Below are 27,434 nucleotides of genomic sequence, written 5' to 3'. Positions count from 1 at the left end.
CCTGCGATCCTTGGCGGCGGCAGGACGTGCGCCAAACAGCTCTCCGCCTGGGGCCCAGCTGCCACTACATTTACCCAGTGTGCAGTTAGGGAGATATAGCGTCCCTGGCCGTGCTTACTGGTCCACGTATCTGTGGTTAGGTGGACCTTGCTACAGATGGCGTTGCGCAGTGCACACTTGATTTTATCGGATACTTGGTTGTGCAGGGAAGGCACGGCTCTCTTGGAGAAGTAGTGCCGGCTGGGAACAACATACTGTGGGACAGCAAGCGACATGAGCTGTTTGAAGCTGTCTGTGTCCACCAGCCTAAATGACAGCATTTCATAGGCCAGTAGTTTAGAAATGCTGGCATTCAGGGCCAGGGATCGAGGGTGGCTAGGTGGGAATTTACGCTTTCTATCAAATGTTTGTGAGATGGAGAGCTGAACGCTGGCGTGTGACATGGTTGAGACGCTTGGTGACGGAGGTGGTGGTGGTGGTGTTGGTGGTACATCCCCTGTTTGCTGGGCGGCAGGTGCCAACGTTCCTCCAGAGGCGGAGGAAGAGGCCGAGGCGGCAGCAGCAGAATAGGCCGAGGCGGCAGCAGCAGAAGAGGTAGCAGGGGGAGCCTGAGTGACTTCCTTGGTTTTAAGGTGTTTACTCCACTGCAGTTCATGCTTTGCATGCAGGTGCCTGGTCATGCAGGTTGTGCTCAGGTTCAGAACGTTAATGCCTCGCTTCAGGCTCTGATGGCACAGCGTGCAAACCACTCGGGTCTTGTCGTCAGCACATTGTTTGAAGAAGTGCCATGCCAGGGAACTCCTTGAAGCTGCCTTTGGGGTGCTCGGTCCCAGATGGCGGCGGTCAGTAGCAGGCGGAGTCTCTTGGCGGCGGGTGTTCTGCTTTTGCCCACTGCTCCCTCTTTTGCTACGCTGTTGGCTCGGTCTCACCACTGCCTCTTCCTCCGAACTGTGAAAGTCAGTGGCACGACCTTCATTCCATGTGGGGTCTAGGACCTCATCGTCCCCTGCATCGTCTTCCACCCAGTCTTGATCCCTGACCTCCTGTTCAGTCTGCACACTGCAGAAAGACGCAGCAGTTGGCACCTGTGTTTCGTCATCATCAGAGACATGCTGAGGTGGTATTCCCATGTCCTCATCATCAGGAAACATAAGTGGTTGTGCGTCAGTGCATTCTATGTCTTTCACCGCTGGGGAAGGGCTAGGTGGATGCCCTTGGGAAACCCTGCCAGCGGAGTCTTCAAACAGCATAAGAGACTGCTGCATAACTTGAGGCTGAGACAGTTTCCCTGGTATGCATGGGGGTGATGTGACAGACTGATGGGGTTGGTTTTCAGGCGCCATCTGTGCGCTTTCTGCAGAAGACTGGGTGGGAGATAATGTGAACGTGCTGGATCCACTGTCGGCCACCCAATTGACTAATGCCTGTACCTGCTCAGGCCTTACCATCCTTAGAACGGCATTGGGCCCCACCATATATCGCTGTAAATTCTGGCGGCTACTGGGACCTGAGGTAGTTGGTACACTAGGACGTGTGGATGTGGCAGAACGGCCACGTCCTCTCCCAGCACCAGAGGGTCCACTAACACCACCACGACCATGTCCACGTCCGCGTCCCTTACTAGATGTTTTTCTCATTGTTATGGTTCACCACAACAACAAATATATTATTTGGCCCAATGTATTGTATTCAAATTCAGCGGGATATAAATTTGAGGCCTAGTATTTAGGCGCTGGGTGACCGGTATGGATTTAGTGACAGAATTAGACTTGGAAATGCACAGAAGCGTGTGTGTGAAGTTATTCTGAATGACCCAATGTGCACCTTGAATATTATATACCCTTTTGGGATAGATTTCAAATAGCTCTGATATAGCAGGAACCACTAAATTATGAAATTGCTAAATTGGGAATTGTACTTCAACCCAGAACAAAAAATGTGCTTTGACGGGCACTAAATAACTTTCCCAGCTACAACAGTACAGCGGTAACGAGAGATTTAGAGGGATTTAAATTTGAGGCCTAGTATTTAGGCGCTGGGTGACAGGTATGGGTTTAGTGACAGAATTAGACTTGGAAATACACAGTAGCGGGTGTGTGTGAAGTTATTCTGAATGACCCAATGTGCACCTTCAATATTATATACCCTTTTTGGGATAGATTTCAAATAGCTCTGATATAGCAGGAACCACTAAATTATGAAATTGCTAAATTGGGAATTGTACTTCAACCCAGAACAAAAAATGTGCTTTGACGGACACTAAATATCTTGCCCAGCAACAACAGTACAGCGGTGGGTAACGAGAGATTTAGAGGGATTTAAATTTGAGGCCTAGTATTTAGGCGCTGGGTCACCGGTATGGATTTAGTGACAGAATTAGACTTGGAAATGCACAGAAGCGTGTGTGTGAAGTTATTCTGAATGACCCTATGTGCACCTTCAATATTATATACCCTTTTAGGGATAGATTTCAAATAGCTCTGATATAGCAGAAACCACTAAATTATGAAATTGCTAAATTGGGAATTGTACTTCAACCCAGAACAAAAAATGTGCTTTGACGGACACTAAATATCTTGCCCAGCAACAACAGTACAGCGGTGGGTAACGAGAGATTTAGAGGGATTTAAATTTGAGGCCTAGTATTTAGGCGCTGGGTGACAGGTATGGGTTTAGTGACAGAATTAGACTTGGAAATACACAGTAGCGGGTGTGTGTGAAGTTATTCTGAATGACCCAATGTGCACCTTCAATATTATATACCCTTTTGGGATAGATTTCAAATAGCTCTGATATAGCAGGAACCACTAAATTATGAAATTGCTAAATTGGGAATTGTACTTCAACCCAGAACAAAAAATGTGCTTTGACGGACACTAAATATCTTGCCCAGCAACAACAGTACAGTGGTGGGTAACGAGAGATTTAGAGGGATTTAAATTTGAGGCCTAGTATTTAGGCGCTGGGTCACCGGTATGGATTTAGTGACAGAATTAGACTTGGAAATGCACAGAAGCGTGTGTGTGAAGTTATTCTGAATGACCCTATGTGCACCTTCAATATTATATACCCTTTTAGGGATAGATTTCAAATAGCTCTGATATAGCAGAAACCACTAAATTATGAAATTGCTAAATTGGGAATTGTACTTCAACCCAGAACAAAAAATGTGCTTTGACGGACACTAAATATCTTGCCCAGCAACAACAGTACAGCGGTGGGTAACGAGAGATTTAGAGGGATTTAAATTTGAGGCCTAGTATTTAGGCGCTGGGTCACCGGTATGGATTTAGTGACAGAATTAGACTTGGAAATGCACAGAAGCGTGTGTGTGAAGTTATTCTGAATGACCCTATGTGCACCTTCAATATTATATACCCTTTTAGGGATAGATTTCAAATAGCTCTGATATAGCAGAAACCACTAAATTATGAAATTGCTAAATTGGGAATTGTACTTCAACCCAGAACAAAAAATGTGCTTTGACGGACACTAAATATCTTGCCCAGCAACAACAGTACAGCGGTGGGTAACGAGAGATTTAGAGGGATTTAAATTTGAGGCCTAGTATTTAGGCGCTGGGTGACAGGTATGGGTTTAGTGACAGAATTAGACTTGGAAATACACAGTAGCGGGTGTGTGTGAAGTTATTCTGAATGACCCAATGTGCACCTTCAATATTATATACCCTTTTTGGGATAGATTTCAAATAGCTCTGATATAGCAGGAACCACTAAATTATGAAATTGCTAAATTGGGAATTGTACTTCAACCCAGAACAAAAAATGTGCTTTGACGGACACTAAATATCTTGCCCAGCAACAACAGTACAGCGGTGGGTAACGAGAGATTTAGAGGGATTTAAATTTGAGGCCTAGTATTTAGGCGCTGGGTCACCGGTATGGATTTAGTGACAGAATTAGACTTGGAAATGCACAGAAGCGTGTGTGTGAAGTTATTCTGAATGACCCTATGTGCACCTTCAATATTATATACCCTTTTAGGGATAGATTTCAAATAGCTCTGATATAGCAGAAACCACTAAATTATGAAATTGCTAAATTGGGAATTGTACTTCAACCCAGAACAAAAAATGTGCTTTGACGGACACTAAATATCTTGCCCAGCAACAACAGTACAGCGGTGGGTAACGAGAGATTTAGAGGGATTTAAATTTGAGGCCTAGTATTTAGGCGCTGGGTCACCGGTATGGATTTAGTGACAGAATTAGACTTGGAAATGCACAGAAGCGTGTGTGTGAAGTTATTCTGAATGACCCTATGTGCACCTTCAATATTATATACCCTTTTAGGGATAGATTTCAAATAGCTCTGATATAGCAGAAACCACTAAATTATGAAATTGCTAAATTGGGAATTGTACTTCAACCCAGAACAAAAAATGTGCTTTGACGGACACTAAATATCTTGCCCAGCAACAACAGTACAGTGGTGGGTAACGAGAGATTTAGAGGGATTTAAATTTGAGGCCTAGTATTTAGGCGCTGGGTCACCGGTATGGATTTAGTGACAGAATTAGACTTGGAAATGCACAGAAGCGTGTGTGTGAAGTTATTCTGAATGACCCTATGTGCACCTTCAATATTATATACCCTTTTAGGGATAGATTTCAAATAGCTCTGATATAGCAGAAACCACTAAATTATGAAATTGCTAAATTGGGAATTGTACTTCAACCCAGAACAAAAAATGTGCTTTGACGGACACTAAATATCTTGCCCAGCAACAACAGTACAGCGGTGGGTAACGAGAGATTTAGAGGGATTTAAATTTGAGGCCTAGTATTTAGGCGCTGGGTGACAGGTATGGGTTTAGTGACAGAATTAGACTTGGAAATACACAGTAGCGGGTGTGTGTGAAGTTATTCTGAATGACCCAATGTGCACCTTCAATATTATATACCCTTTTTGGGATAGATTTCAAATAGCTCTGATATAGCAGGAACCACTAAATTATGAAATTGCTAAATTGGGAATTGTATTTCAACCCAGAACAAGAAATGTGCTTGAACGGACACTAAATAACTCGCCCAGCTACAGCACTAGGGACAGATTTAGCTGGATATAAATTTGAGGCCTAGTATTTAGGCGCTGGGTGACCGGTATGGATTTAGTGACAGAATTAGACTGGGATATGGCCAAAAAATGAACAGACTATTGCTGGTTAAATGCACTTGGTGTGACAGCTTCACCCTGATGTAGGCTTTAGCCAAAAAACAACCACACCATTGAGGGTTAAATGCACTTGGTGACAGGCGCAGCTTGCCCCTGATTTTGTATATGGCCAAAAAATGAACAGACTATTGCTGGTTAAATGCACTTGGTGTGACAGCTTCACCCTGATGTAGGCTTTAGCCAAAAAACAACCACACCATTGAGGGTTAAATGCACTTGGTGACAGGCGCAGCTTGCCCCTGATTTTGTATATGGCCAAAAAATGAACAGACTATTGCTGGTTAAATGCACTTGGTGTGACAGCTTCACCCTGATGTAGGCTTTAGCCAAAAAACAACCACACCATTGAGGGTTAAATGCACTTGGTCGCAGCTTGTGCTGGCGCACCACAAGACACAAAATGGCCGCCGATCACCCCAGAAAAATGAGACTGACAAACGGTCTGTGCAGCCTAAAAACAGTGAGCAATTGAGGATCAGCAGCTCAATGATCCACAGCTGCAGATCGATCAGTTAATCAAGTCCTTTGGAGGAGTTAATCTGCCTAATCTCGCCCTACTGTCGCAGCCGCAACCTCTCCCTACGCTAATCAGAGCAGAGTGACGGGCGGCGCTATGTGACTCCAGCTTAAATAGAGGCTGGGTCACATGGTGCTCTGGCCAATCACAGCCATGCCAATAGTAGGCATGGCTGTGATGGCCTCTTGGGGCAAGTAGTATGACGCTTGTTGATTGGCTGCTTTGCAGCCTTTCAAAAAGCGCCAAGAAAGCGTCACAAAAGCGCGAAGAAAGCGACGAACACCGAACCCGAACCCGGACTTTTACGAAAATGTCCGGGTTCGGGTCCGTGTCACGGACACCCCAAAATTCGGTACGAACCCGAACTATACAGTTCGAGTTCGCTCATCCCTACTCTTTATGCATGTTGTCTTACTCCAAGCTGTATAGGCTCGAAAGCCTACTACCAATTAAGCATATTAGGTGATGTGCATCTCTGTAATGAGAAGGGGTGTGGTCTAATGACATCAACACCCTATATCAGGTGTGCATAATTATCAGGCAACTTCCTTTCCTTTGGCAAAATGGGTCAAAAGAAGGACTTGACAGGCTCAGAAAAGTCAAAAATAGTGAGATATCTTGCAGAGGGATGCAGCACTCTTAAAATTGCAAAGCTTCTGAAGCGTGATCATCGAACAATCAAGCGTTTCATTCAAAATAGTCAACAGGGTCGCAAGAAGCGTGTGGAAAAACCAAGGCGCAAAATAACTGCCCATGAACTGAGAAAAGTCAAGCGTGCAGCTGCCAAGATGCCACTTGCCACCAGTTTGGCCATATTTCAGAGCTGCAACATCACTGGAGTGCCCAAAAGCACAAGGTGTGCAATACTCAGAGACATGGCCAAGGTAAGAAAGGCTGAAAGACGACCACCACTGAACAAGACACACAAGCTGAAACGTCAAGACTGGGCCAAGAAATATCTCAAGACTGATTTTTCTAAGGTTTTATGGACTGATGAAATGAGAGTGAGTCTTGATGGGCCAGATGGATGGGCCCGTGGCTGGATTGGTAAAGGGCAGAGAGCTCCAGTCCGACTCAGACGCCAGCAAGGTGGAGGTGGAGTACTGGTTTGGGCTGGTATCATCAAAGATGAGCTTGTGGGGCCTTTTCGGGTTGAGGATGGAGTCAAGCTCAACTCCCAGTCCTACTGCCAGTTTCTGGAAGACACCTTCTTCAAGCAGTGTTACAGGAAAAAGTCTGCATCCTTCAAGAAAAACATGATTTTCATGCAGGACAATGCTCCATCACACGCGTCCAAGTACTCCACAGCGTGGCTGGCAAGAAAGGGTATAAAAGAAGAAAATCTAATGACATGGCCTCCTTGTTCACCTGATCTGAACCCCATTGAGAACCTGTGGTCCATCATCAAATGTGAGATTTACAAGGAGGGAAAACAGTACACCTCTCTGAACAGTGTCTGGGAGGCTGTGGTTGCTGCTGCACGCAATGTTGATGGTGAACAGATCAAAACACTGACAGAATCCATGGATGGCAGGCTTTTGAGTGTCCTTGCAAAGAAAGGTGGCTATATTGGTCACTGATTTGTTTTTGTTTTGTTTTTGAATGTCAGAAATGTATATTTGTGAATGTTGAGATGTATATTGGTTTCACTGGTAAAAATAAATAATTGAAATGGGTATATATTTGTTTTTTGTTAAGTTGCCTAATAATTATGCACAGTAATAGTCACCTGCACACACAGATATCCCCCTAAAATAGCTAAAACTAAATACAAACTAAAAACTACTTCCAAAAATATTCAGCTTTGATATTAATGAGTTTTTTGGGTTCATTGAGAACATGGTTGTTGTTCAATAATAAAATGAATCCTCAAAAATACAACTTGCCTAATAATTCTGCACTCCCTGTATTGACTGTCATTTTGTACTAAAATGGGAATGGGTCCCTTTTTTCTCCTACTCCAAATAGCAGGAAGTCCTTATAAGATATTGTTACATGCACAATATTGTAGTAGAAATCGATTTCTTGTAAAGCCATGATACATGCATTGAAGCAGTTTGATTCTGTACAATGATTTGACACTTTGATTAGCACAGTGCAGTTTCTGAGGTGCAAATGAGATAGATTAAAGCAGGGGTCAGCAACCTTTGGCACTCCAGCTGCTGTGAAACTACAACTCCCAGCATGCACACGTACATGGCTGTTCTTGTAACTCCCATAGAAGTGAAAAGGAGGATTCTGGGAGTTGTAGTTTCAGAACAGTTGGAGAAGTTGCTGATCCCCGGGTGAGAGAAGGAAAGAGAGAGAGGTTGATATAAACTTAACCTCTCTCCACAGCACAGGGGATAAAGTGATCTGTGGGGGCCCCCCACGTTCAATGGAACGGGGGTTCTAAACCCTCTACGTAATGAATAGAGTGTTGTTAAAGGGGTTATTCGAAGGGGTTATGTTCTGGAGCAGGTCAGTATAATTCATACAAGGGGCCCGGGCATTGCTGGGGGGATCTTTTAGACTTCGGATAACCCCTTTAAGCATGTTGCTACTGCTCCATTCCACTCTATGGTCGTCCCATAGGGAATAAATGGAGAGGCAGGGTACATGCTGGACTCCTTTCATATGGGGGGACTGCTGCAGACCCTCACAGATAAGATACTTAACCCCAATTCTATAGATAAGGGGACAACCAATATCAAACACCAAGATTTTTTTAGTAATATTGATTGAAACAAAACCTTTACCTGTACAGATAGTAGTGTAACACCCACCATTGTCTTTAATGGTTTATATATGTGCTTACCATTTTGCTGGCAGAACAGAGACACCATGGTAACACTAAACCTGCACAAACCTCCCAAGGTCATTCTATTGAGAAGCATTGGTGCTGTCACTGTCTACACGTACATCTGACTCAATCAATTCTAGATTTCTATTATTGCTGGTAACATGGAAACCAATGTATGCAGATCTATTTAATCCGACTTTTCTGTTTAAAATTGACTTTGTAGAAACCATTGAAAAATAAAATCAAATATCTTTTCAATAATAGTAATAACAGAATAAAAAAAAATATGTATCTGGCAATATTAAGGCATTTACCCTTTCAGGACATATGTAAGACATCATGGATGTAAATGCTTGCCGCGCCTAGAATTTAAGAATTGTTCTGATAGCATTTTCCTAGCTGCAGAATTTGGGCAGCAGCACGAAAAGTTTTAATTCCTGGTTGTGGGAGTGTAAGGGAATGGAGGAAGCTGCAAGCGACACCCGGAAAATCCCACGCTGTGCCCCCTTTCCACATGTGCAGGCTCTGGGAACCCCACGTGGATGGGGAATGGTGGTTGTAGAGGAACTTTTCTTTATGCTATCGCCCCCTTAATCAATGAGAGGGGAAATGTGGTCTCATTTCACATTAGGGAAACTCCTTAGAAGATAAACTGTCGAAAATATAATGACCCCCTGTCATACCATTTGTCCACTCCCTGGATCATAGAGATTTTTGGTACATTTAGGGTAAATGCACATGATCAGTATTGTGTGCAGATGAGGATTTTTTCTGCACGGATTTTGAAATCTGCAGCATGTCAATTTATTTTATTTTTCCTGTCCGGATTTTCTCCATTCACTTCAATGGGGACAGAAAATCCTGCATGTGGAAAATCTGCACCAATTGATGCAGATTAAACACACGGATTTCCCTGGGAACACCTGCCGATTTCAGTGCAGATTGTCCGCATGCAATCCTGAACGTGTACTACATTTAGCCTTACAGGGGGTTCAGACCTGAGCGTTCTGAAACGAGCGCTCTGTATGCGCGATTGTACGGGCGTTTACAATCGCGCATACAGAGACAGGCGTTCACACATTGTCGCGCGTTCCCGAATATCTATGTGCGGGAACGCGCGACAAAAAGCTCAAGAACTTGTTTGAGCGTCGGGCGTTTTACAGCGCGATCGGACGCGCTGTAAAACGCCCAGGTGAGAACCATTCCCATAGGGAATCATTGGTTTTTCCGTGTTGAGCGGTTTACAGCGCGTAGGAAGGCGCTGTAAAACGCTCAGTCTGAACTTAGGGTTAGGGTACGGCCACATGTTCAGGTTTTAGAATGCTTATACAGTGGCTTATTCCAGGAGCGTGCCAAAGAGTCTTACATGGTCACTGATTCTTCTGAACCAATGTGGCTTCCCCCAGTAATAACAACAGTGGTTTTCCATGGCTTCCGGGCAATGATTTGATTCATGGGCACTCTCTAAAATTTACAGTTAAAGGTGTTTTCTGGGAATTCAAAATTGATGGTCTATCCTCAGGGTAGATCATCAATATTTAATTAGTGGGGTCTGAAATCCGGCGCTGCCACAAATCAACTGTTTGAAGAGGATGCGGCAATCCAATGATCGCTGCGGCCTCCTCGCAGCTTACTAAGCACAGTGCCATTCAGTGCATAGTGGTTGCGCTTAGTACTGCAGTCCAGTTCACTTGAATGGGACTGAGCTGCGCCTAGGCCATGTCACCGATGAACGGAACGTTACTAGTCTAGGAAGAGAGAGCGCCGCATCACTTCAAATAGCCGATTGGTGTCAGACCACCATGGATAAGATATTGACAACCTATCCTGAGGATAAGCTACCAATATTAAACTCCAAGAAAACCTCTAAAGTTATAGCATATCGCCAGATACGCCATTATTTTGTGATCAGTGGGTGTCTGGTCGCTGGGATCTCCTCTGAGGGGCCTTTGAAATGTTGAATGGGTCCATAAAACATTAAAGAGGCCAAATAGCTAAATCAGTGGTTGGACCACCACAATCACCTAATAATTCAAGAGGGAGACAACCCACCTCCTTCACTTTGTCACACCCACAGGGGTCTTCAAAGAATACTAAGGGCTGTTTCACAGGAGCGAGTCCATTGCGGGAATCGCGCTCCGCGTGTGAGTGCGATCCTCCGCTCTGGACTTGCAGGAGCGCACGGCATTATCATGATTTATAATGCTATGTGTCTCTGCTTGACTTTATTTCTACAGAATCATACTGGCAGCTTTATGTCACTATGATTCTGTGGAAAAAAGGCCATGCAGAGACACATAGCATTATAAATCATGATAATGCCGTGCGCTCCTGCAAGTACAGAGCGGAGGATCGCACTCACACACGGAGCGTGATTCCCGCAATGGACTCGCTCGTGTGAAACAGCCCTAACCCTAAGTTCACACCTGAGCGTTTTACAGTGCGTTCCTACGCACTGTAAAACGCTCAACAAGGAGAAACCAATGCTTCCCTATGGGAATGGTTCTCACCTGGGCGTTTTACAGTGCGTACGATCGCGCTGTAAAACGCCCGACGCTCAAACAAGTTCTTGAGCTTTTTTTGGGGTGTTTGTCGCGCGTTTCCGTACATAGACTGAATGAATTGACCCCACCAGAGCGTCTAGCTTGGGGGGAGACATGGGGGCAATGACACCATTGTTAGGCAGAAAGTTAAAGGTTTTAGGGGCCTTGTTTCTCTTCCCTGTATCTCTTTTCCCACCCTTTTTTCTATTTCAGGTAAAATCACCTCAGAAATGTCTTACCTGCATTCCAGAAGTTTCCAGCTGCTGCGTGTCAAGAAGGCAGCTGATTGGTTGCTGCCTGTTGCTGGGGGAGATTTCCAGCTCCCTGATTTGTTGCTGGATTATCGGCGGGAATCTGTTCCCCTTTATATTTCCAGGTTCGGCGGAGCTGGCTCAGAAGTGCCTGGAGAGCTGACCAGCGTCCCCCCCCCCCTTCCCCTAATTTTTCACTGTGTCACCTGTCGCTGGGCTTTATTGTAGGGGTAGTGTCGCTCAGCTCATGCTGAGTGGATCTTGGTCTTTATATGGTTAATTTATTATTGGTCTTATGGTATCGGTTATGATGGTATTTTAAAATTAATTTATTTAACGTATGGTTGTAAAATATTTTTAAGTGACCCTTAATAAAGCACAGCGGCCATTTCCTCCACTATGTTGTTGATGTCAATTATTTATTTATAAGTCAGTATTAGAGTGTGTCATTTGCCCCCAAGGGATTATGCCGTTATGTAAAAATGGAAATCAGACATCATATAGCACATGACAGTACCTTTCTAACAAAGCTAGAACCAGCCCTGTACCTCACAGAGATCTCCACATTCATTGCTCCGATTGCTCTGCTAGATTACCTTCAGCTTGGCAGCCCAGGGGGCGTGTCCTTTGTGTTGCAGCTCTCTTCCTGTAAGGGTCCATTCACACGTCCGCAAACGGGTCCGCATCCGTTCCGCAATATCGGGAACGGGTGCGGACCCATTCCTTCTCAATAGGGCAGGAATGGATGCGGCTCTGCCAAAAAATAGAACATGTCCTATTCTTGTCCACAATTGTGGACAAGAATAGGCAGTTCTATGGGGGGGGGTGCCGGCCGGGTGTATTGCGGATCCGCAATACACCACGGACGTGTGAATGGACCCTAACAGCCACAGCTTCTTACAGAACATATGGCTGGAGGCAGATGAAGATTTAAACTGAACATGTTCGACCAACAAGAACAAACAGCAGGTGGCGCTATACAGATACATTTTATTGAGTAGCTCACTGGGTATATTACATTTTTAATTGCATGAAATTACAAAAGTATTAAGATCCAGGTGCTGGTTTGAAAAATGTATAATATGTTTCATGACACAACCCCTTTAATGATATAAGAACACTTTTTGGGAGGTTAACAAGTTGCACCCTGTCACACTAGAACTGCAGCAATGATTCATTGTACATAAATGTATGTACGTGGAATCATCTTAGTAGTTAAAAAGCCCATTCCTCGCTGCTACCCACTAATGAGTTAAGGCCTTGATGATATTGCTAAGCAACAGGTATCCAAGCACCAGATCTTCTGCGAGGATAGCGTCTGCAGGAGCCAGTCATCTCGGACAGATCTCTATTTTCTTCTTCCCTGCGCAGGGATTGATTTCTGCAGACTGGACAGGTTTCCGTATGCTTCCAAATGAACAAGTGAATTAAGTTTGCATGTGTTCTGCGCTTACATCAGGAGTGTGAAGCACGCCAGACTAATGATATTATGCAAATCACACCAAATGGCGCACAGGCCTCGGGTTGTCAGCACCTGCAGTCATTTCCCGTCTGCTGTGAGCGCTATTCAATGACATCCTAACACTGTCAGGGAATGTGCGATACGCACAAAATGTTCAAAAGCCAAATCCGCATTTCCACCGACTCTAGGGCCTTATGCCTTATTCACAAACAGGTTTATTAAAAAGGTTGTTACATTTGTAATATGCAGGGACAGACATACCTCCTGTGCAGTTGCATAGGGGGCCTGAAAGTAGAACTGGCTTTAGTTGCCCATAGCAACCAATCAGCTCCCTCCTTTCATTTTCCAAAGGAGCTGTGAAAAATGAAAGGTGGAATCGTATTGGTTGCTATGGGCAACTAAGCCAGTTTTACTTTACACCAGTTTGAGAAATGACCCTCATTTTCTTTCCATGTCCGTTCAGTTTTTTATTTTTTTTTGCAGACCGTATACGGAACCATTCATTTCAATGGGTTGGGGGGAAAAAAAACTGAAGTTACTCCGAGTGCATTCAATTTCCGTATGTACATATGAAAAAACTAACATGTTCCTTTATTGTCAGCATAACGGGCAAGGATAGGACTGTTCTGTTAGGGGCCGGCTGTTCCGTTCCACAAAATACGGAATGCACAAGGATGTAATTTGTACGTTTTGCGTATCTGTGTTTTGTGGACCGCAAAATACATATGGTCGTGTGCATGAGGCCTAAGGCTGAGTTCACATCACCGTTTAGCTTTCCATTCTTTTGATCCTGCATGCAGGACTTTTTTTCCATGACGGATCAGAATAGAAAAAAAACCTGTGATCTGAACTCACCCTTAGGCCTCATGCGCACGACTGTATCTGTTTTGCGGTCCGCAAATCACGTATACACAAAATACCGCCATGCCACCATTTTTTTTCAAACTCCTCCAGAAATGTCCTATCCTTGTCTGCAAAATGAACACGAATAGGAAATGTTTTTGGCAGGGCCACGGAACAGACATACGGATGCGGACAGCACACCATTTGAAATGAATGGGTCCACATCCAGCATCCAATCCACAAAAAATGCTAATCGAATGCGGACCGAACATACGGTTATGTGCATGAGCCCGGAAATGAAAAGATGCAGCAGCAGGCATTGTCACATCTCAAGCCACACCCCTTCCACATTAAACCACGCCCCATTCCCGCTAAGTTAAACCTCTTGTCAGACGCAGAAAGTGTCTAACACAGATAATATATGTGGTGTAAACAGGGCCGTTTCTAGGGGCGGGCGGGACGGGCGGCCGCCCGGGGCGCTGTCAGAAGGGGGGCGCCGGCAGGGGCGCCCTCTTGTCGTTTCTCGGCCGTGCGCCCTGGCTCCCTCCCTCTGACATCTCGCCTGACCTGCGCCGGCCCGAGTGCCGAGTCCTCTCACTCTTCAGACAGTGGGGGCGGCACTTACTGACGTCACGCGCCTGCTCCTCCCACTAGGCGGCGCAGGCGCGTGACGTACAGTTAGTGAGTGAGCGCCGCACTGCCTGCCTGTTACCGCCCGCCCTGAGCCCCTGAGCAGTGCTGATGCCTGCTGTGAGGCGAGTGATGGTCTGGGGGGGCATTAATTACAATGGGGGGGCATTAATTACAATGGGGGGCATTAATTACAATGGGGGGCATTAATTACAATGGGGGGGGGCATTAATTACAATGGGGGGGCCACTGTGGGAGACATGAAAATGGGGGCCACTGTCACTGTGGGGGACATTAAGTTTAATAAGGATCACTATGGACATTATTTAGAATGGAGGCTGCTGTTGGTGTCATTACTCATTATAACTGTATAATGTCTGATAGGCCTAGTCCTGAGCTGAGTTATATTACCCTGCCCATGCCCTGTATAATAATGTACCCATCCCTGATACCCCTTAGTTATATTACCCCGCTGGAGTAATATAACTAAGGGGTATCAGGGTACATTATTATACAGGGCAGGGTAATATAACTCAGGACTAGGCCTATCAGACATTATACAGTTATAATGACATCCACAGCAGCCTCCATTCTAAATAATGTCCATAGTGATCCTTATTAAAAATAATGTCCCCCCACAGGCAGGCAGTGCGGGCGGTGGCGCTCACTCACTGTACCTCACGCACTGCGTGACGTACAGTGAGTGAGGTGAGCACCGCCGCCCGCACTGCCTGCCACCGCCCGCCCGGAGCAGTGCTGAGAAAGAAGCCTGCGTCTATGGGACAGTGGGTCACTGGGTGCGTCACTGTGACCGTCCGGGCGGGGAGGCGGGGGGGGGGGGGGGAGTTTTTTTTACACTCGCCCTGAGAGAAATTTTACCTAGAAACTGCACTGGGTGTAAAACATGTACGCCATTTTTTGGCCAGAATTCTGGTGTGTTTAGCTTAGTAAATACCCCCCTTATATGTTTTCACCACAGATTACGACAGTTATTTTGTAAGTGAACACAGTTTTGTCATATCGTTTTGGTCTGCGTGGCACACTACTGCCTCATGTGTATAAGAAGGAAAAAGCAGATGGTGATTGCTAATGGGAGTGTGGACATGGACACAAGAAAAAAATATATTTATGCAAGACTGAATGAGAACAATGGTTTAAATGGTAGAAAAATCCAAGATGACTTCAATGTTCAAGGCACAACATTGCCTACAATGGTACAATATGCACCTCTCATCACCCAAAGGTCAAGAGGGAGAGCAGAAAAAAAAAAAATTCAAATGGAGGTTACCTAAAATGCATTTTGGTAGACCAAGGACTTACAGGGAATCTGTCACCTAGTTTTACCCTATAGAGCTGCGGACATGCACGGATAGATCTCCGCTAGCATGTCCGCAATATACCTATCCCATAGCTCTGTGTGGTTTTATTTAGTTTAAAAAATTATTTTATAGAAATGTAAATTAGCCAAGTAAGGTGGTAGAAAAATTGGAAAAAGGTGTGTAGAAAAATTAGAGCTTTTTGATTAAAATACTCTATTAGGCACTGCTCAAAAGTAGGACAGTGGAAACTTAAGCCACATTTACATGTTCCGATATTCGGGTCGATTATCTGGAACGAGAGTTCCTACAAACGCTCATTCCCACTAATCGGCCTGTGTAAAGGTGGCACCTATTTTGTATCAATGCCTCCTTTTATGTCCCTACTGGGTAATCATCCCAGTTTAGGTCCCATTAGATATAATGACCCCCAGTAGTGCCCTATGTACATACAATGCCCCCCCAGTGGTGGCCTCTTTTAAGATAGTGCCTCCCAGTAGTGGTCTTTTTTAGTATAGTAACCTCTCAGTAGTGGCCTCTTTCAATATAGTGCCGCCGCCCCCCATAGTGGCCTCTTTTAATATAGCCCCCCTTTAGTGGTGCCTCTTAAGATATAGTGCCCTAAACCAAATAGAAAAAACAAAACACTCACCTTGCCCCTGCTGTCTGTCCATGTCATTATTCCACTCTGCTGCTACTTCCTCCCCGCCTGCCTGCATTACAGCACAGGCACTGTGCTCCGGATCTCTGGTGGCGTGACTGACGCAAGAGGTCGTGATGACGTCATCGCGACCTCCTGAATCTTAGCACTGCCGTCTAGCTGCCTTCAGCCTATGAGGCTAAACAGCAGGGCACAGGAACCAATAGTTTCCATCCCCACCGCTCAACAATGGCGCTCCCCGCGGACCAGTACTAGATGGTCCACGGTCCGATACTGGTCCGCGGCCCAGTGGTTGGGGACCGCTGTTTTATGCCATTTCCTTAGAGATAGATTGATTGATAGATAGATAGAATTCCAAGAAAGTTGGGATGTTGTATAATATGTAAATAAAAACAGAATGCAATGCAATTTTCAAATATCATAGACCCATATTTTGTTCACAATAGATCATAGAACATTTTACCATTTCAAGAAAAAACTTAATTTAAAACTGGCAGTAACACATCCCCAAAAAATTGGGACAGGAACATGTCTACCATTCTGTAGCATCCCAACTTGTAGCAACAGTTTGTAAAGGTCTGAGTAATTGCTGGAGTTTTGGAAGAGGAATAGTGTCCCATTAATGTCTGATGTAGTCTCATTCTAGCTGCACAACAGTCCTGGGTCTTCTTTGCTGGATTTTTTCATTTCACGATATGCCAAATGTTTTCTATTGGTGAAAGGTCGGTACTGCAGGCCAGTTCAGCACCCGGACTCTTCTTCTGCAAAGCCATGCTGTTGTGATGGATGCAGTATGTGGTTTAGCATTGTCTTACAGAAATATGCAACTCCTTCCCCGAGAGACGTCGGGATGGGAGAATATGTTGTTTTAAACCTCTATATACTGTTCAATATTGATTGTGCCTTTTCAGATGTATAAGCTGCTCACATCATAGGCACTAATGCAACCCCATACCATCAGAGATACAGGATTTTGAACTTTGCGCTGATAACAAGCTGGAGGGTCCCTCTCCTCTTGAATTCGCAGAACACAGCATCTGTGATTTCCAAAAATTAAGTTGCTTCAGTCCACTTTAAAAGAGCTTTGGCCCAGAGAAGATGGCAGCATTTCTGGATTGTGTTGACATATGGTTTCCTCTCTGCATGATGGAACTTTTTGTGTATTTTTGGGTTGCATAATAAACTGTGTTCATGGACAATGATTTCTGAAAGTGTTCCTGAGCCCATGCAGTGATTTCCAGTACAGAATCATGCCTGTTTTTAAAGGGGTTGTCCGGGTTCAGAGCTAAACCCGGACATACTCTTATTTTCACCCAGGCAGCCCCCTTGATGTTGGCATTGGAGCATCTCATGCTCCGATGCGCTCCCTTGCCCTGCGCTAGATCGCACAGGCTCTTTTGTTTACAATAACACACTGAGAGGCGGAAGCTTCCACCCGGCAGTGTGTTTGGTTTTACTGGCTAGGGCAGCGCTAAAGGCCGCCTATCAGTGCCGCTGACGTCACCGGGCTTCACCGGAACTCTTGAAAATGCCTTTGCCCTGTGTGATTTAGCGCAGGGCAAAGGAGAGCATCGGAGCATGAACTGCTCCGATGCTCAAGTCAAGGGGGCTGCCTGGGTGAAAATGGAGGTATGTCCGGGTTCAGCTCTGAACCCGGACAACCACTTTAATGCCGTGCCATCTGAAGGCACATCGATCACTAGCATTGAATATTGACCGTTAGCCTTGTCCCTTGCACCTGGGTTTCTTCAGATTCTCTGAATCTTTTGATATTATGTACCGTAGATGGTGGGATAGTGAATTGTTCTGAAATTATTCTACAATTTTTAGATGCAGTTTTTCATAGATTGGTGAACTGCTGCCCATATTTGCTTCTGAGAGATGCTGCCTCTCTAACATGCTCTTCTTATACCCCGTTGTGTGACCTAGTAGCAAATTGCCCCTCCAGCGTTTTTTTCTTACTACCACTTACGTTTCCGGCAAGTTTATCAAGTTTTAAATGTGTTAACATTTTTCCTAAAATGGTAGAATGTCTCACTTTCAACATCTGATATGTGTTCTGTGATCTACTGTAAATAAAATGTGTCTGTGAGATTTGCAAGTCATTGCATGCTGTTTTTATTTACATTTTACAGTGTCCCAACTTTTTGGGGGTTATAGATAGATATGATACCCAGATAGATTTGAATAGGCCCACCTACCTGGTGTTTTTATTTAGGAATATCACAATAGCTGGATGCTCCTTTGACCAGAATCTTGTAGGATACAAGCATGTGTTAGAGTAGGTCCCGTCTGTTAGAAGCCACCTTGTCGTGGGTAGATGGGCCTGACAGATTTTTGATTAATAATATGCGCTAAGTCATGCATTTTACTTTTTTCACATTTTCACCATCTACTTGTGTCTTAGTGCATACAGTGGTGTGCTGCTACGTCTAGTTCTACAGATATGAGAGATAGACAGATATAAGAAATAGCCAGATATATATGAGAGAGCCATAGCTAGAAGTTCTTCAAAGCACTTTTAAAAGTAAAATACTTGAAAAATCTACAGGTGCAATACACACTGATTATGTAATAACCTTTTCCATTTATTGAGGATATTTGTGATTTTCAGGATCTACATTAATATTTCATAGATCATTCTACATGAAGAAAGCACTGAGCCTCATTTACCAAAACCAACAGAATCATTGGCCTTCTTGCATACAGCACCAAATCAGACCTATCAAAGAATAAAATCTGTGCTGTGATTGGTTGCTATGGGCAAGAAGATCAGCCTTTCTGTTAGTTTTGATAAATAAGGCCCAAGAAGTCCATTTACACCAAATATGTCAATACGTATCAATATATTAAAAAAAACAAAAAAAAAAAAAAACATTCCCTAAAGTCCTTGCTTTGGTCAGCATTTTTAGGAAGTCAGTCATTCTGGTAATTACAAGAGCCAAATATACAGTACATAAAAAAATATTTTATTTCTTCTTTAAAAAGCAAGGATTCCTTTGCATATGTCTATTCACTCTGCATACATCTAGGTCCATACAGCTGCAAAGGGCAAAGTAGTCTAGGTATCATGTCCTATTTGATTTTGTGCTGTCCCGTTGCAGGATGGCAGGAGGACCGCCCAGCGGTGCCCTCCTATCTTTTAGTGCGGTTGCCACATCTTCTGCCCAATCAGAAATCTCATTGTATGATCTGCTTCTTCTCCTGTGATCGGAACTTCAAGTAACTCACTTAAAATGTTGGTTTGTTCATGTACTCTTCCATTGTCTAAAACAGTAAAAAACAAAACAAACATATAAATATTGGTAGTCATTAAAATACTATACTTGCCATAATTCACGTATATTTGACACTTATACAGTTCACGATTAATTTGCATATAGTTGCAAAGCTAATTCTACAGTTTAAAGGGGTTTTACATTTATTTTTTGGACAATTCCCTTTTGTTCGAATCCCCAGACAATAACCTGACCATAAGATACCTCAGCAGCACATGTTCAATTCCTTTGCAGGGCCCCTAGAGGAGAAATGAAGTATTATATAGTTCCCAATTAAATCAATGGGCTGTTCAGGTAATAAACCGACATGCTGACTCCTCCAGAACAAGAGATGCTCTTTGTAGTGGCTCTCTCCTCTCTAGCAGCTCAGAAATGCCCAATACAATATCTGGAAATGTTTTTTTTTATTTTTCATTTTTATTAAACTCAAGACCTTTAACCCTTTCACTACCAGCGTTTTTTTTTTCATCCCTATCTTCCTTGAGCCATAAAGTTTTTGTATTTCCGGTCACATAGCTTGTATGAGGCCTTATTTTTGGCGAGACAAGTTGTACTTTTTAATGCCACCATTAATTATGGCATAAGATGTAGCGGGAAGCAGTATTCCAAAAGTCCAAATGGGGTGGAATTGAAAAAAAAAAAAAAAACACACAATTCCTCCACAGTTTTATGGGTTTTGTTCCCACGGCGTTTTGTTTGAGGCAAAACTGACCCATGCCCTTTATTCTCCGGGGCAGTATGGATAACAACGATACCCCATATGTATAAGTTTTTTTAGTGTAGTGTAGTGTAAAAATAAATTTCAACTTTGAAAAAAATAATTTAAGTTATGTTTACTGAGCTGTTTAGGGGCTCGTTTTTTGCAGGACAATCTGTACCTTTTTTTTATACCAATTTGGAGTGTTTGTGACCTTTTGATAACACTTTATTACATTTTTTGGGGGTAAGAGAAGCAATGAAAAAATGGCATATTGGCCATTTTGACCCTTTTTTCGGTTATGCCATTTGCCGTATTGGAAAAATATTTTAATATTTTGAATATAAAAATAGGTCATCAATATCAGATTGGCAGGGGTCTGACACCCAGCACCCCCCAGCTGTTTGAAGTTTCTTCAAAGTTTACCTGCATGCCATCTACTCTGTAGCAGAGGTGAAGTGTAATTACAACTGCTCAGTCTCAGTCAAGTGAATCGGATGAGCAGTTGTAACTACACTTTACCTCTGCTCCAAAGTAGATGGCACACAGGTAAACTTTGAAGAGGATGGAGCACTCAAATGAGTGCAACCTTGTCAAAAAACTGATTGGTGGGGGGTCATCGGGAGTTGGACCCCCGCCGATCTGATATTGATGACCTATCAATATTATTCCTCTGCACAACTGCTTTAACGACAGCTCAGGAAAGATGGCTACCCCATTAATAATTTTCAGTCTACAGTCCAAAAATAAAACTAGATTATTATCATTATTTTAGATGCATTGGAGCACTACTAAATGGGTGCAAATGTGCACATAATGTAGCTCTCTAACCGGCCTACCAGGCATAAGACAAGTCCATGGAAATAAAGTGTATTAAGGTGAGATTAGTAGTGTACAAGCCACATACTACTACATCCTTTGTATGGGCTCGCACACCACTCTGATTGGGCACCCTCAGATATAAAACTAAAGGGACACAGCACCCAGCTGTTCCGGGGATCCGCGGGGGGTCCCAACATTTGGACCTTCAAAGATCAAAACTTCTGACATACCACTATGACTTGTCAGAAGTTTTTTGAAATGGCAGGTATCCTTTTGATCATTATGTAGATGTACATTATGTAGATCCCAAAATCTGATCTCCCACCACACAAGACTGATGGTTGTAGACCTGGTTTAAAAGTTTCCTCACTATTGTGGCCTGCGTTCTGTTGTTTCCAAAGATCTCAAACTCGGACTCATTAGTGTAGAAATTCTTACTCCATGTTAAGCTGGGGTGACACTACCTCTAGCGATTTCCATTGTTCTGCTCCTAAGAAAAGCAGGAAAGTGCAGGATTCGGCATACTGTATAACGGAACTGAACAGTGCCAAACATATCCCACTGACTAAAATGGATCCAACCGGTTTCTGTTGAGGATGCAGCTTTTTCTTCTGGAGAAAAAAAAAGTCCTGCACGCAGAATCTGCTATGGGGGCCTCAAATGGAGCTTCTTAATGGCTACATATCCTTTGAGGCCAAGGGAATTAGTAGTAGTGGTTTTGCTATAGAAGGAAGGATGTATGTTTTTTAAGTGAAGAGAGAGGACCTTGACCTCCTAGCTCTTAAAAGATGAGCTTTCATCAGTTTACCTGATGGTATCCATTTTGGTGGTCTAGCTGATCTTGCATGTCGATTTAGAGAGACATTTTATCTCTATCTTTGAAGATTTTTTTTTCTCTCTGTTTTGTAAACCCTGACACTAATTTTCCTTTGCCTTTCTCCATCCATATGAAAGCTATTTTACCTTGTAACCAATCTCCTCCAAACCATCATCCTTAAAGCCACTGTCCAATCATGGCCTCAAAAATAATATACAAAAAGGTCTATCACAGGCTCACGAGGAAGTCTGTGTATTGAGAGCAAATTTTTTTCACAGCAAGGATTGAATAAAACTACAGATGGATAAACTATTATAAAACTACAGATTACAAAAGAACTAGTGAGACAAAAGACAATTACAGTACACGTGTGTTAGGCTACTTTCACACTTGCGGCAGAGGAATCCGGCAAAACGTATGCCAACTGCATTTTAAGACTGATCAGGATCCTGATCCATCTTACAAATGCATTGCAGAACGGATCCATCTGTCATACGGACAAACGGATAAGTTTCGATAATTTTTTCACATTTTTACAGGTCTGCGCATGCGCAGACCGGAAGGACGGATCCATCATTCCGGTATTTTGAATGCCGGATCCGGCACTGATACATTCCTATGGGAAAAAAAAATGCGGGATCTAGCATTCAGGCAAGTCTTCAGTTTTTTTGGACAGAGATAAAACCGTAGTATGCTGCAGTATTATCTCTGTCCTGATCAGTCAAAAAGACTGAACTGAAGACATCCTGAACGGATTGCTCTCCATTCAGAATGCATGGGGATAAAACTGATCAGTTCTTTTCCGGCATAGAGCCCCTAGGACGGAACTATGCCGGAAAGGAAAAAACCCTAGTGTTAAAGTACCCTTACCTGCTACCCATAAACAGAAGCAAATGCACCTGGGTAAGGGGAACTTGGAGGGTCAATTTATTAATTTTAGATGTGCATGATAAGAAATTTGCATGGGGTAGAAGGTATGTGTTTGAATGTTGGTGTCTCTTTAGGACTGCATTCACATTCAACACTCTGGAGGTCACTGTTAAAGGGGGCAGGGGCCACTATTAAAAGGGGCAACTGCTGTGGAGGTCACTGTCAAGGGAGTGGTGTGCTGTGAAACCCACTGTTAAAAGGGCGGGCTGCTGTGAAGGTCAAAGTTAAGGGGTTGGGCTGCTGTGGAGGTCCCATTTTAAAGTGGCGTTGCACTGTGGGGGGGGGGTCAGTGTTAAGGGGTGGGGAATTGTGGGGTTCACTGTTAAAGGGGCGGGGTGCTATAGAAGTCACTGTTATGGGGGATACTCTGGATATCTTTTAACGACACACAGAAACATTAAAAGAAATAGATGAAATATACCCCTGCGAAGCCGGGTCCTTCTGCTAGTAAATAAAGCATCTTTTTAGAATTTGTTTAGCATTTCACAATTTTGCTAAATGTCAATAAGTATTACTGAAAAACATCAGAGCAGCCAAGTGCATAGTCAGAATTCTAAAGCTAGGTGTGGTGCAAGTACGGGAATTCATACTGAATTGTGATTCATTTCTTCTTTTTGAGCAATTTACTAGTTACGCTTTTAAGTCTTCTCTGAATTACTTTATACCAGTAGCCCTCAGAGCGTTGTTCAGATAGAATGTGAATACACATGTCAGCAGTAGACGTGAAGAACGTAACGCCATATTACCTCACTACTGCTGAGAACAGGTTGCCCCCAAAAATGGCCTGTGAACGGACAACTAAGGCCCCATTCACACTTCCGCAATTTCGTTCCGCGGACCCATTCATTTCTATGTGCGGCCCGGATCCGGAAATGCGGACCCTCATCTCCGTTCCTGAAGAAAATAGAACATGTCCTATTCTTGTCCACAATTGCGGACAAGAATAGGCATATTCTATTAGTGCTGGCAATGTATGGTCCGCAAAATGCGGAACGTACATTACCGGTGTCAGTGTTTTCCGGATCCGTGGATCCACAAAACACTTACGGACGTTTGAATGGAGCCTAATGAATGAAAAATATTGATGTCCTACTTCAGGACAGGTCACCAATATCTGATCGGTGGGGGTCAGACTCCTGGCACCACCGTCAATCAGCTGTTTGAAAAGTCATGGCACTCCAGGGTACAATGTGGAGGCCAGTGACCTCACATTCATTGATCACGTGGCCTATGGGTGCTCAGTCCTATTCAAGTGAATAGGCCTGGGCCACAATACCAAGCACAGCCGCTATACAATGTGCGGCCCTGTGGTTGGTATGCTGTGAAGAGGCCTCAGCGCTCACCCGACCGCAAAACAACCCATTGACTTGAATGGGTCCACAATCCACATCACGATCACACAGCTGGTGCCCGTGCTTTGTTGACCACAATTTGCGGTCCACAGCACGGGGCACACACGATCATGTCAATGATCCCTTACTCCCAGAAAACCCCTTTAACCATAGCTTTTCTACAGACTCTAAACAAGAAGTTCGGCCTGGACTATCAATCTGTAATGGATAACTAATGTCTAATAAACTAATATCTAAGGCAACGCAGCGACACTGGTCTTGCGATAGCCGTCGCGGCCAGGATCGCTAAGTAGCAGTGATCCCATAGAAACGAACGGGATCACCACAACAGTCGCAAGAAATCTAACACAGATGGATTTCTTGCGACTGTTATGGCAATCCCATTTATCTCTATGGGATCACTGCTACTCAGCGATCCTGTCGCACGACCAGTGTCACCGTGTAGCCCTAGCATTAAAAGGGTTCTCCAGCATCTGATCGGCAGGGGTTCGACACCGGGGACCTCCCGCGGATCAGCCGTTTGAGAAATAGCGCTGGCAGTAGCGCTGCAGCCTTCTCGCCGTTTACCTCAGACCCAGTGACGTCACGTCTAGTATCACTTGCATGGGTGCGGCTAAGCCCCATTGAAGTAAACGGGGCTTAGCCGCGCCCAGACCAGCGGTACTAGTCGTGACGTAACTGGGCCTGCGGAACACAGCGGGAAGGCCGCGGCGCTATTTTTTGTTTCCCACTTCATCAAAATGGTGCCCACTTTTCCTATGAAAGTTTTAGCAACTGTAAAAGTAAAAAAATAGAAAACTAGTATAAAACTGAAAAAGGAGACCAAACAATTGTATATTTGGAGCCTACAATACTAACAGCTGGGCCTATTCCAACAGCGCCACTGTCATACATAATCCGCATTTTTATTGCATACTTTGGTTTTCAGTCAGGCGTGGTATGTCTCATAGGATAGCATGACGTGAATGAACAGGGCACCACTGTGCTAGGACAGGCAGGACTTTAGTAATGGCAATAGAAATGCAAAGGATTGATGGCAGAAAAAGACCACAGGATCCATCCAGTCTGCCCTTATACGATTTCATCTTTATCTTAGGATAGATAGGTTTACATTCACTTACTGTAGATTTTCCTGCCACATCTGCCGGAAGTTTGTTCCAAGCATCTACTGCTCTATCATAAAAATAATATTTTCTGACATTGGTTCTGATCGTCCCCCAACTCAATTCAGACTGTGCCCCCTTGTTCTGGTGCTCAGTTTCTTATGAACACTTCACTCCTGAACCTTATTTAACTTCTTAACAGGTTTCGATCATGTCGTTCCTTTCTTTACTTAACGCTATCCGAATTATAAGGGTGAAAGCAGATTAACCTGAGTGCATGAGGTCCAAGACAAAAATACCCTACAAAACGAGATTACAGAGGACAGCTTACAGCCTTCTCCGCAGAAGTCCCAGATGGTCGGCATGAGTTTGGTAAACTTTGATATTTCTATAGGTTTCCATAAAGGCCATAAAACAAAATGGTACAGTCAAAGTGTGTAAGGATATCGGTCAGATTCGGGAAGGAAATTACCTCTTGTAACATATCCGCATCCTCAATGGCCCTCACTACAGACTCCTTGGAGGTCTCCTGAATTTCACCCCCCATCAGAAACTCATCCAGTATGAAATATGCTTTCTCAAAGTTAAAAATGATGTCCAGCTCACAGACCTAGGGATAATAGAACATATAGCAGTGAGAATATGAATACTTCTCAGCATTAAAGTAACACAAATTTTCTGAAATACTGTACAGTTAAAGGGGTTATTCAGACTTTTACTCTTATACTATTTAAATTGTTCATGATCCTCAGGCAAATGCAGGCCCCTTATTGTTCACAGCCCCTTCAAACAGATGTGCGATAGGTAAATGTGAGAAGATCAAGATGGCAGAGTCTCCAGAATGAATGGGATTTATGTAACCTTTGCCACTGCTCGGAGATTTCTACTACTAGAATCTGACACATAATCAAAGGTCTATTTCATTTACAGACTCTCTACTTAGAATCAGGGGTGGTATTACAAATTGTAACCTACACTGCCGGCGGCGGCGTGACTCAGATATGTTAGGCTACTTTCACACTAGTGCTTTTTGCAAAACCATCATGGATCTGCAAAAACGCTTCCGTTACAATAATACAACCGCATGCATCCGTCATGAACGTACGTCTTATATAGCCACGATTCTATTGTGTCTGAGAAAACGGATCCGTCCCCATTGACTTACATTGTGTGTCAGGGCGGATCCGTCTTGCTCTGCACCACATAGAGGACAGAAAAACGCTGCTTGCACCGTTATTCTGTCCGCGATAGGGACGCAACCAAACGAAACGCACTCTGGTGCATTCCGTTTCGTTCAGTTTTGTCCCCACCGACAATGAATAGGGACAAAACGGAAGCATTTTCCTCCGCTATTGAGATCCCATGACGGATCTCAATAGGGGAATTGAAAACGCTAGGTGTGAAAGTAGCCTAAAGCTTATTTTTCATGATTCATAAACTGCTCCACTGACATTATTTTGCAATACCATTATCATTAGCACACATATCAATACAGTATACACAGTGCCCCATACAATGCTCATTTAAATACCCCTTAAAGGGGACCTGGCACCATGAAAAAGCTTTCCAATCCGCAGGCAGCATGTTATAGAGCAGGAGGAGCTAAGAAGATTGATATATAGTATTGTGGGGAAAGGTTCAATGTAACTTGTATTTTATTCATATAAAGCTCTGCTCTTTCTGTGCTGAGGAGTCACTGAATGATTGGCCGCCGTCCATGTGCGAGCACACATCATACATACAGGAAAGGCTGCCACCAAGCAGCACTCCCACTGGACAACTAAGTACAGGTTGAGCAGGGATTTCAATCAATTAAAATTACAGGTTTTACTGAACCTTTTCCCATAAAACTATATATCAATGTGCTCAGCTCCTCCCGCTCTATAACATGCTGTCTGCCTGAATAGGGGGGGGGGGGGGGGCGGCAAGCAAAGGTCTCTTAAAGGGAATGGGTCATCAGAAAACGACCTATTGTTCAAATCAAGTGTCTATGTTAAACATTTTTTTATTTTTGTTTAAAATTTCCATATCACCATCTATATTTAAAAAATATCTAACTTTTTGCACTAGCCACTGGATCTACAGTGCTTTACAATTAGATGTCAAGACGTCCTGTTCTGTACGAGTAACTTTTCAGTAGCCATCATGTTATCATCACAGGCAGAATTATAATGACAAGTAACACCTCTATACAGAGAACACAGGATCCACCATTCACAATAGGTGATATCACAGC

The 27,434-nt window shown here is 43.8% G+C and overlaps 1 protein-coding gene across 1 annotated transcript in view; it reads right to left on the bottom strand.

Annotated features, from left to right (window-relative positions):
* Window positions 1-18,766: 18,766 nt before the first annotated feature.
* Window positions 18,767-27,434, bottom strand: part of AP1S3 (adaptor related protein complex 1 subunit sigma 3) — a 47,181-nt gene continuing 38,513 nt past the window's right edge. The window contains exons 4-5 of the mRNA XM_044290743.1: window positions 25,671-25,808; window positions 18,767-19,466 (exon numbers count right to left, since the gene is read on the bottom strand). Of these exons, the coding sequence (XP_044146678.1) occupies window positions 19,431-19,466; window positions 25,671-25,808 (174 nt within the window). The 3' untranslated portion in view covers window positions 18,767-19,430. The remainder of the gene's footprint in view (window positions 19,467-25,670; window positions 25,809-27,434) is intronic.

Source organism: Bufo gargarizans, chromosome 4, assembly GCF_014858855.1.
Source record: "Bufo gargarizans isolate SCDJY-AF-19 chromosome 4, ASM1485885v1, whole genome shotgun sequence".
NCBI classification, from domain to species: domain Eukaryota; kingdom Metazoa; phylum Chordata; class Amphibia; order Anura; family Bufonidae; genus Bufo; species Bufo gargarizans.
Note: the sequence above shows the minus strand (reverse complement) of the source record. Positions and strands in the feature narration are given on the sequence as shown.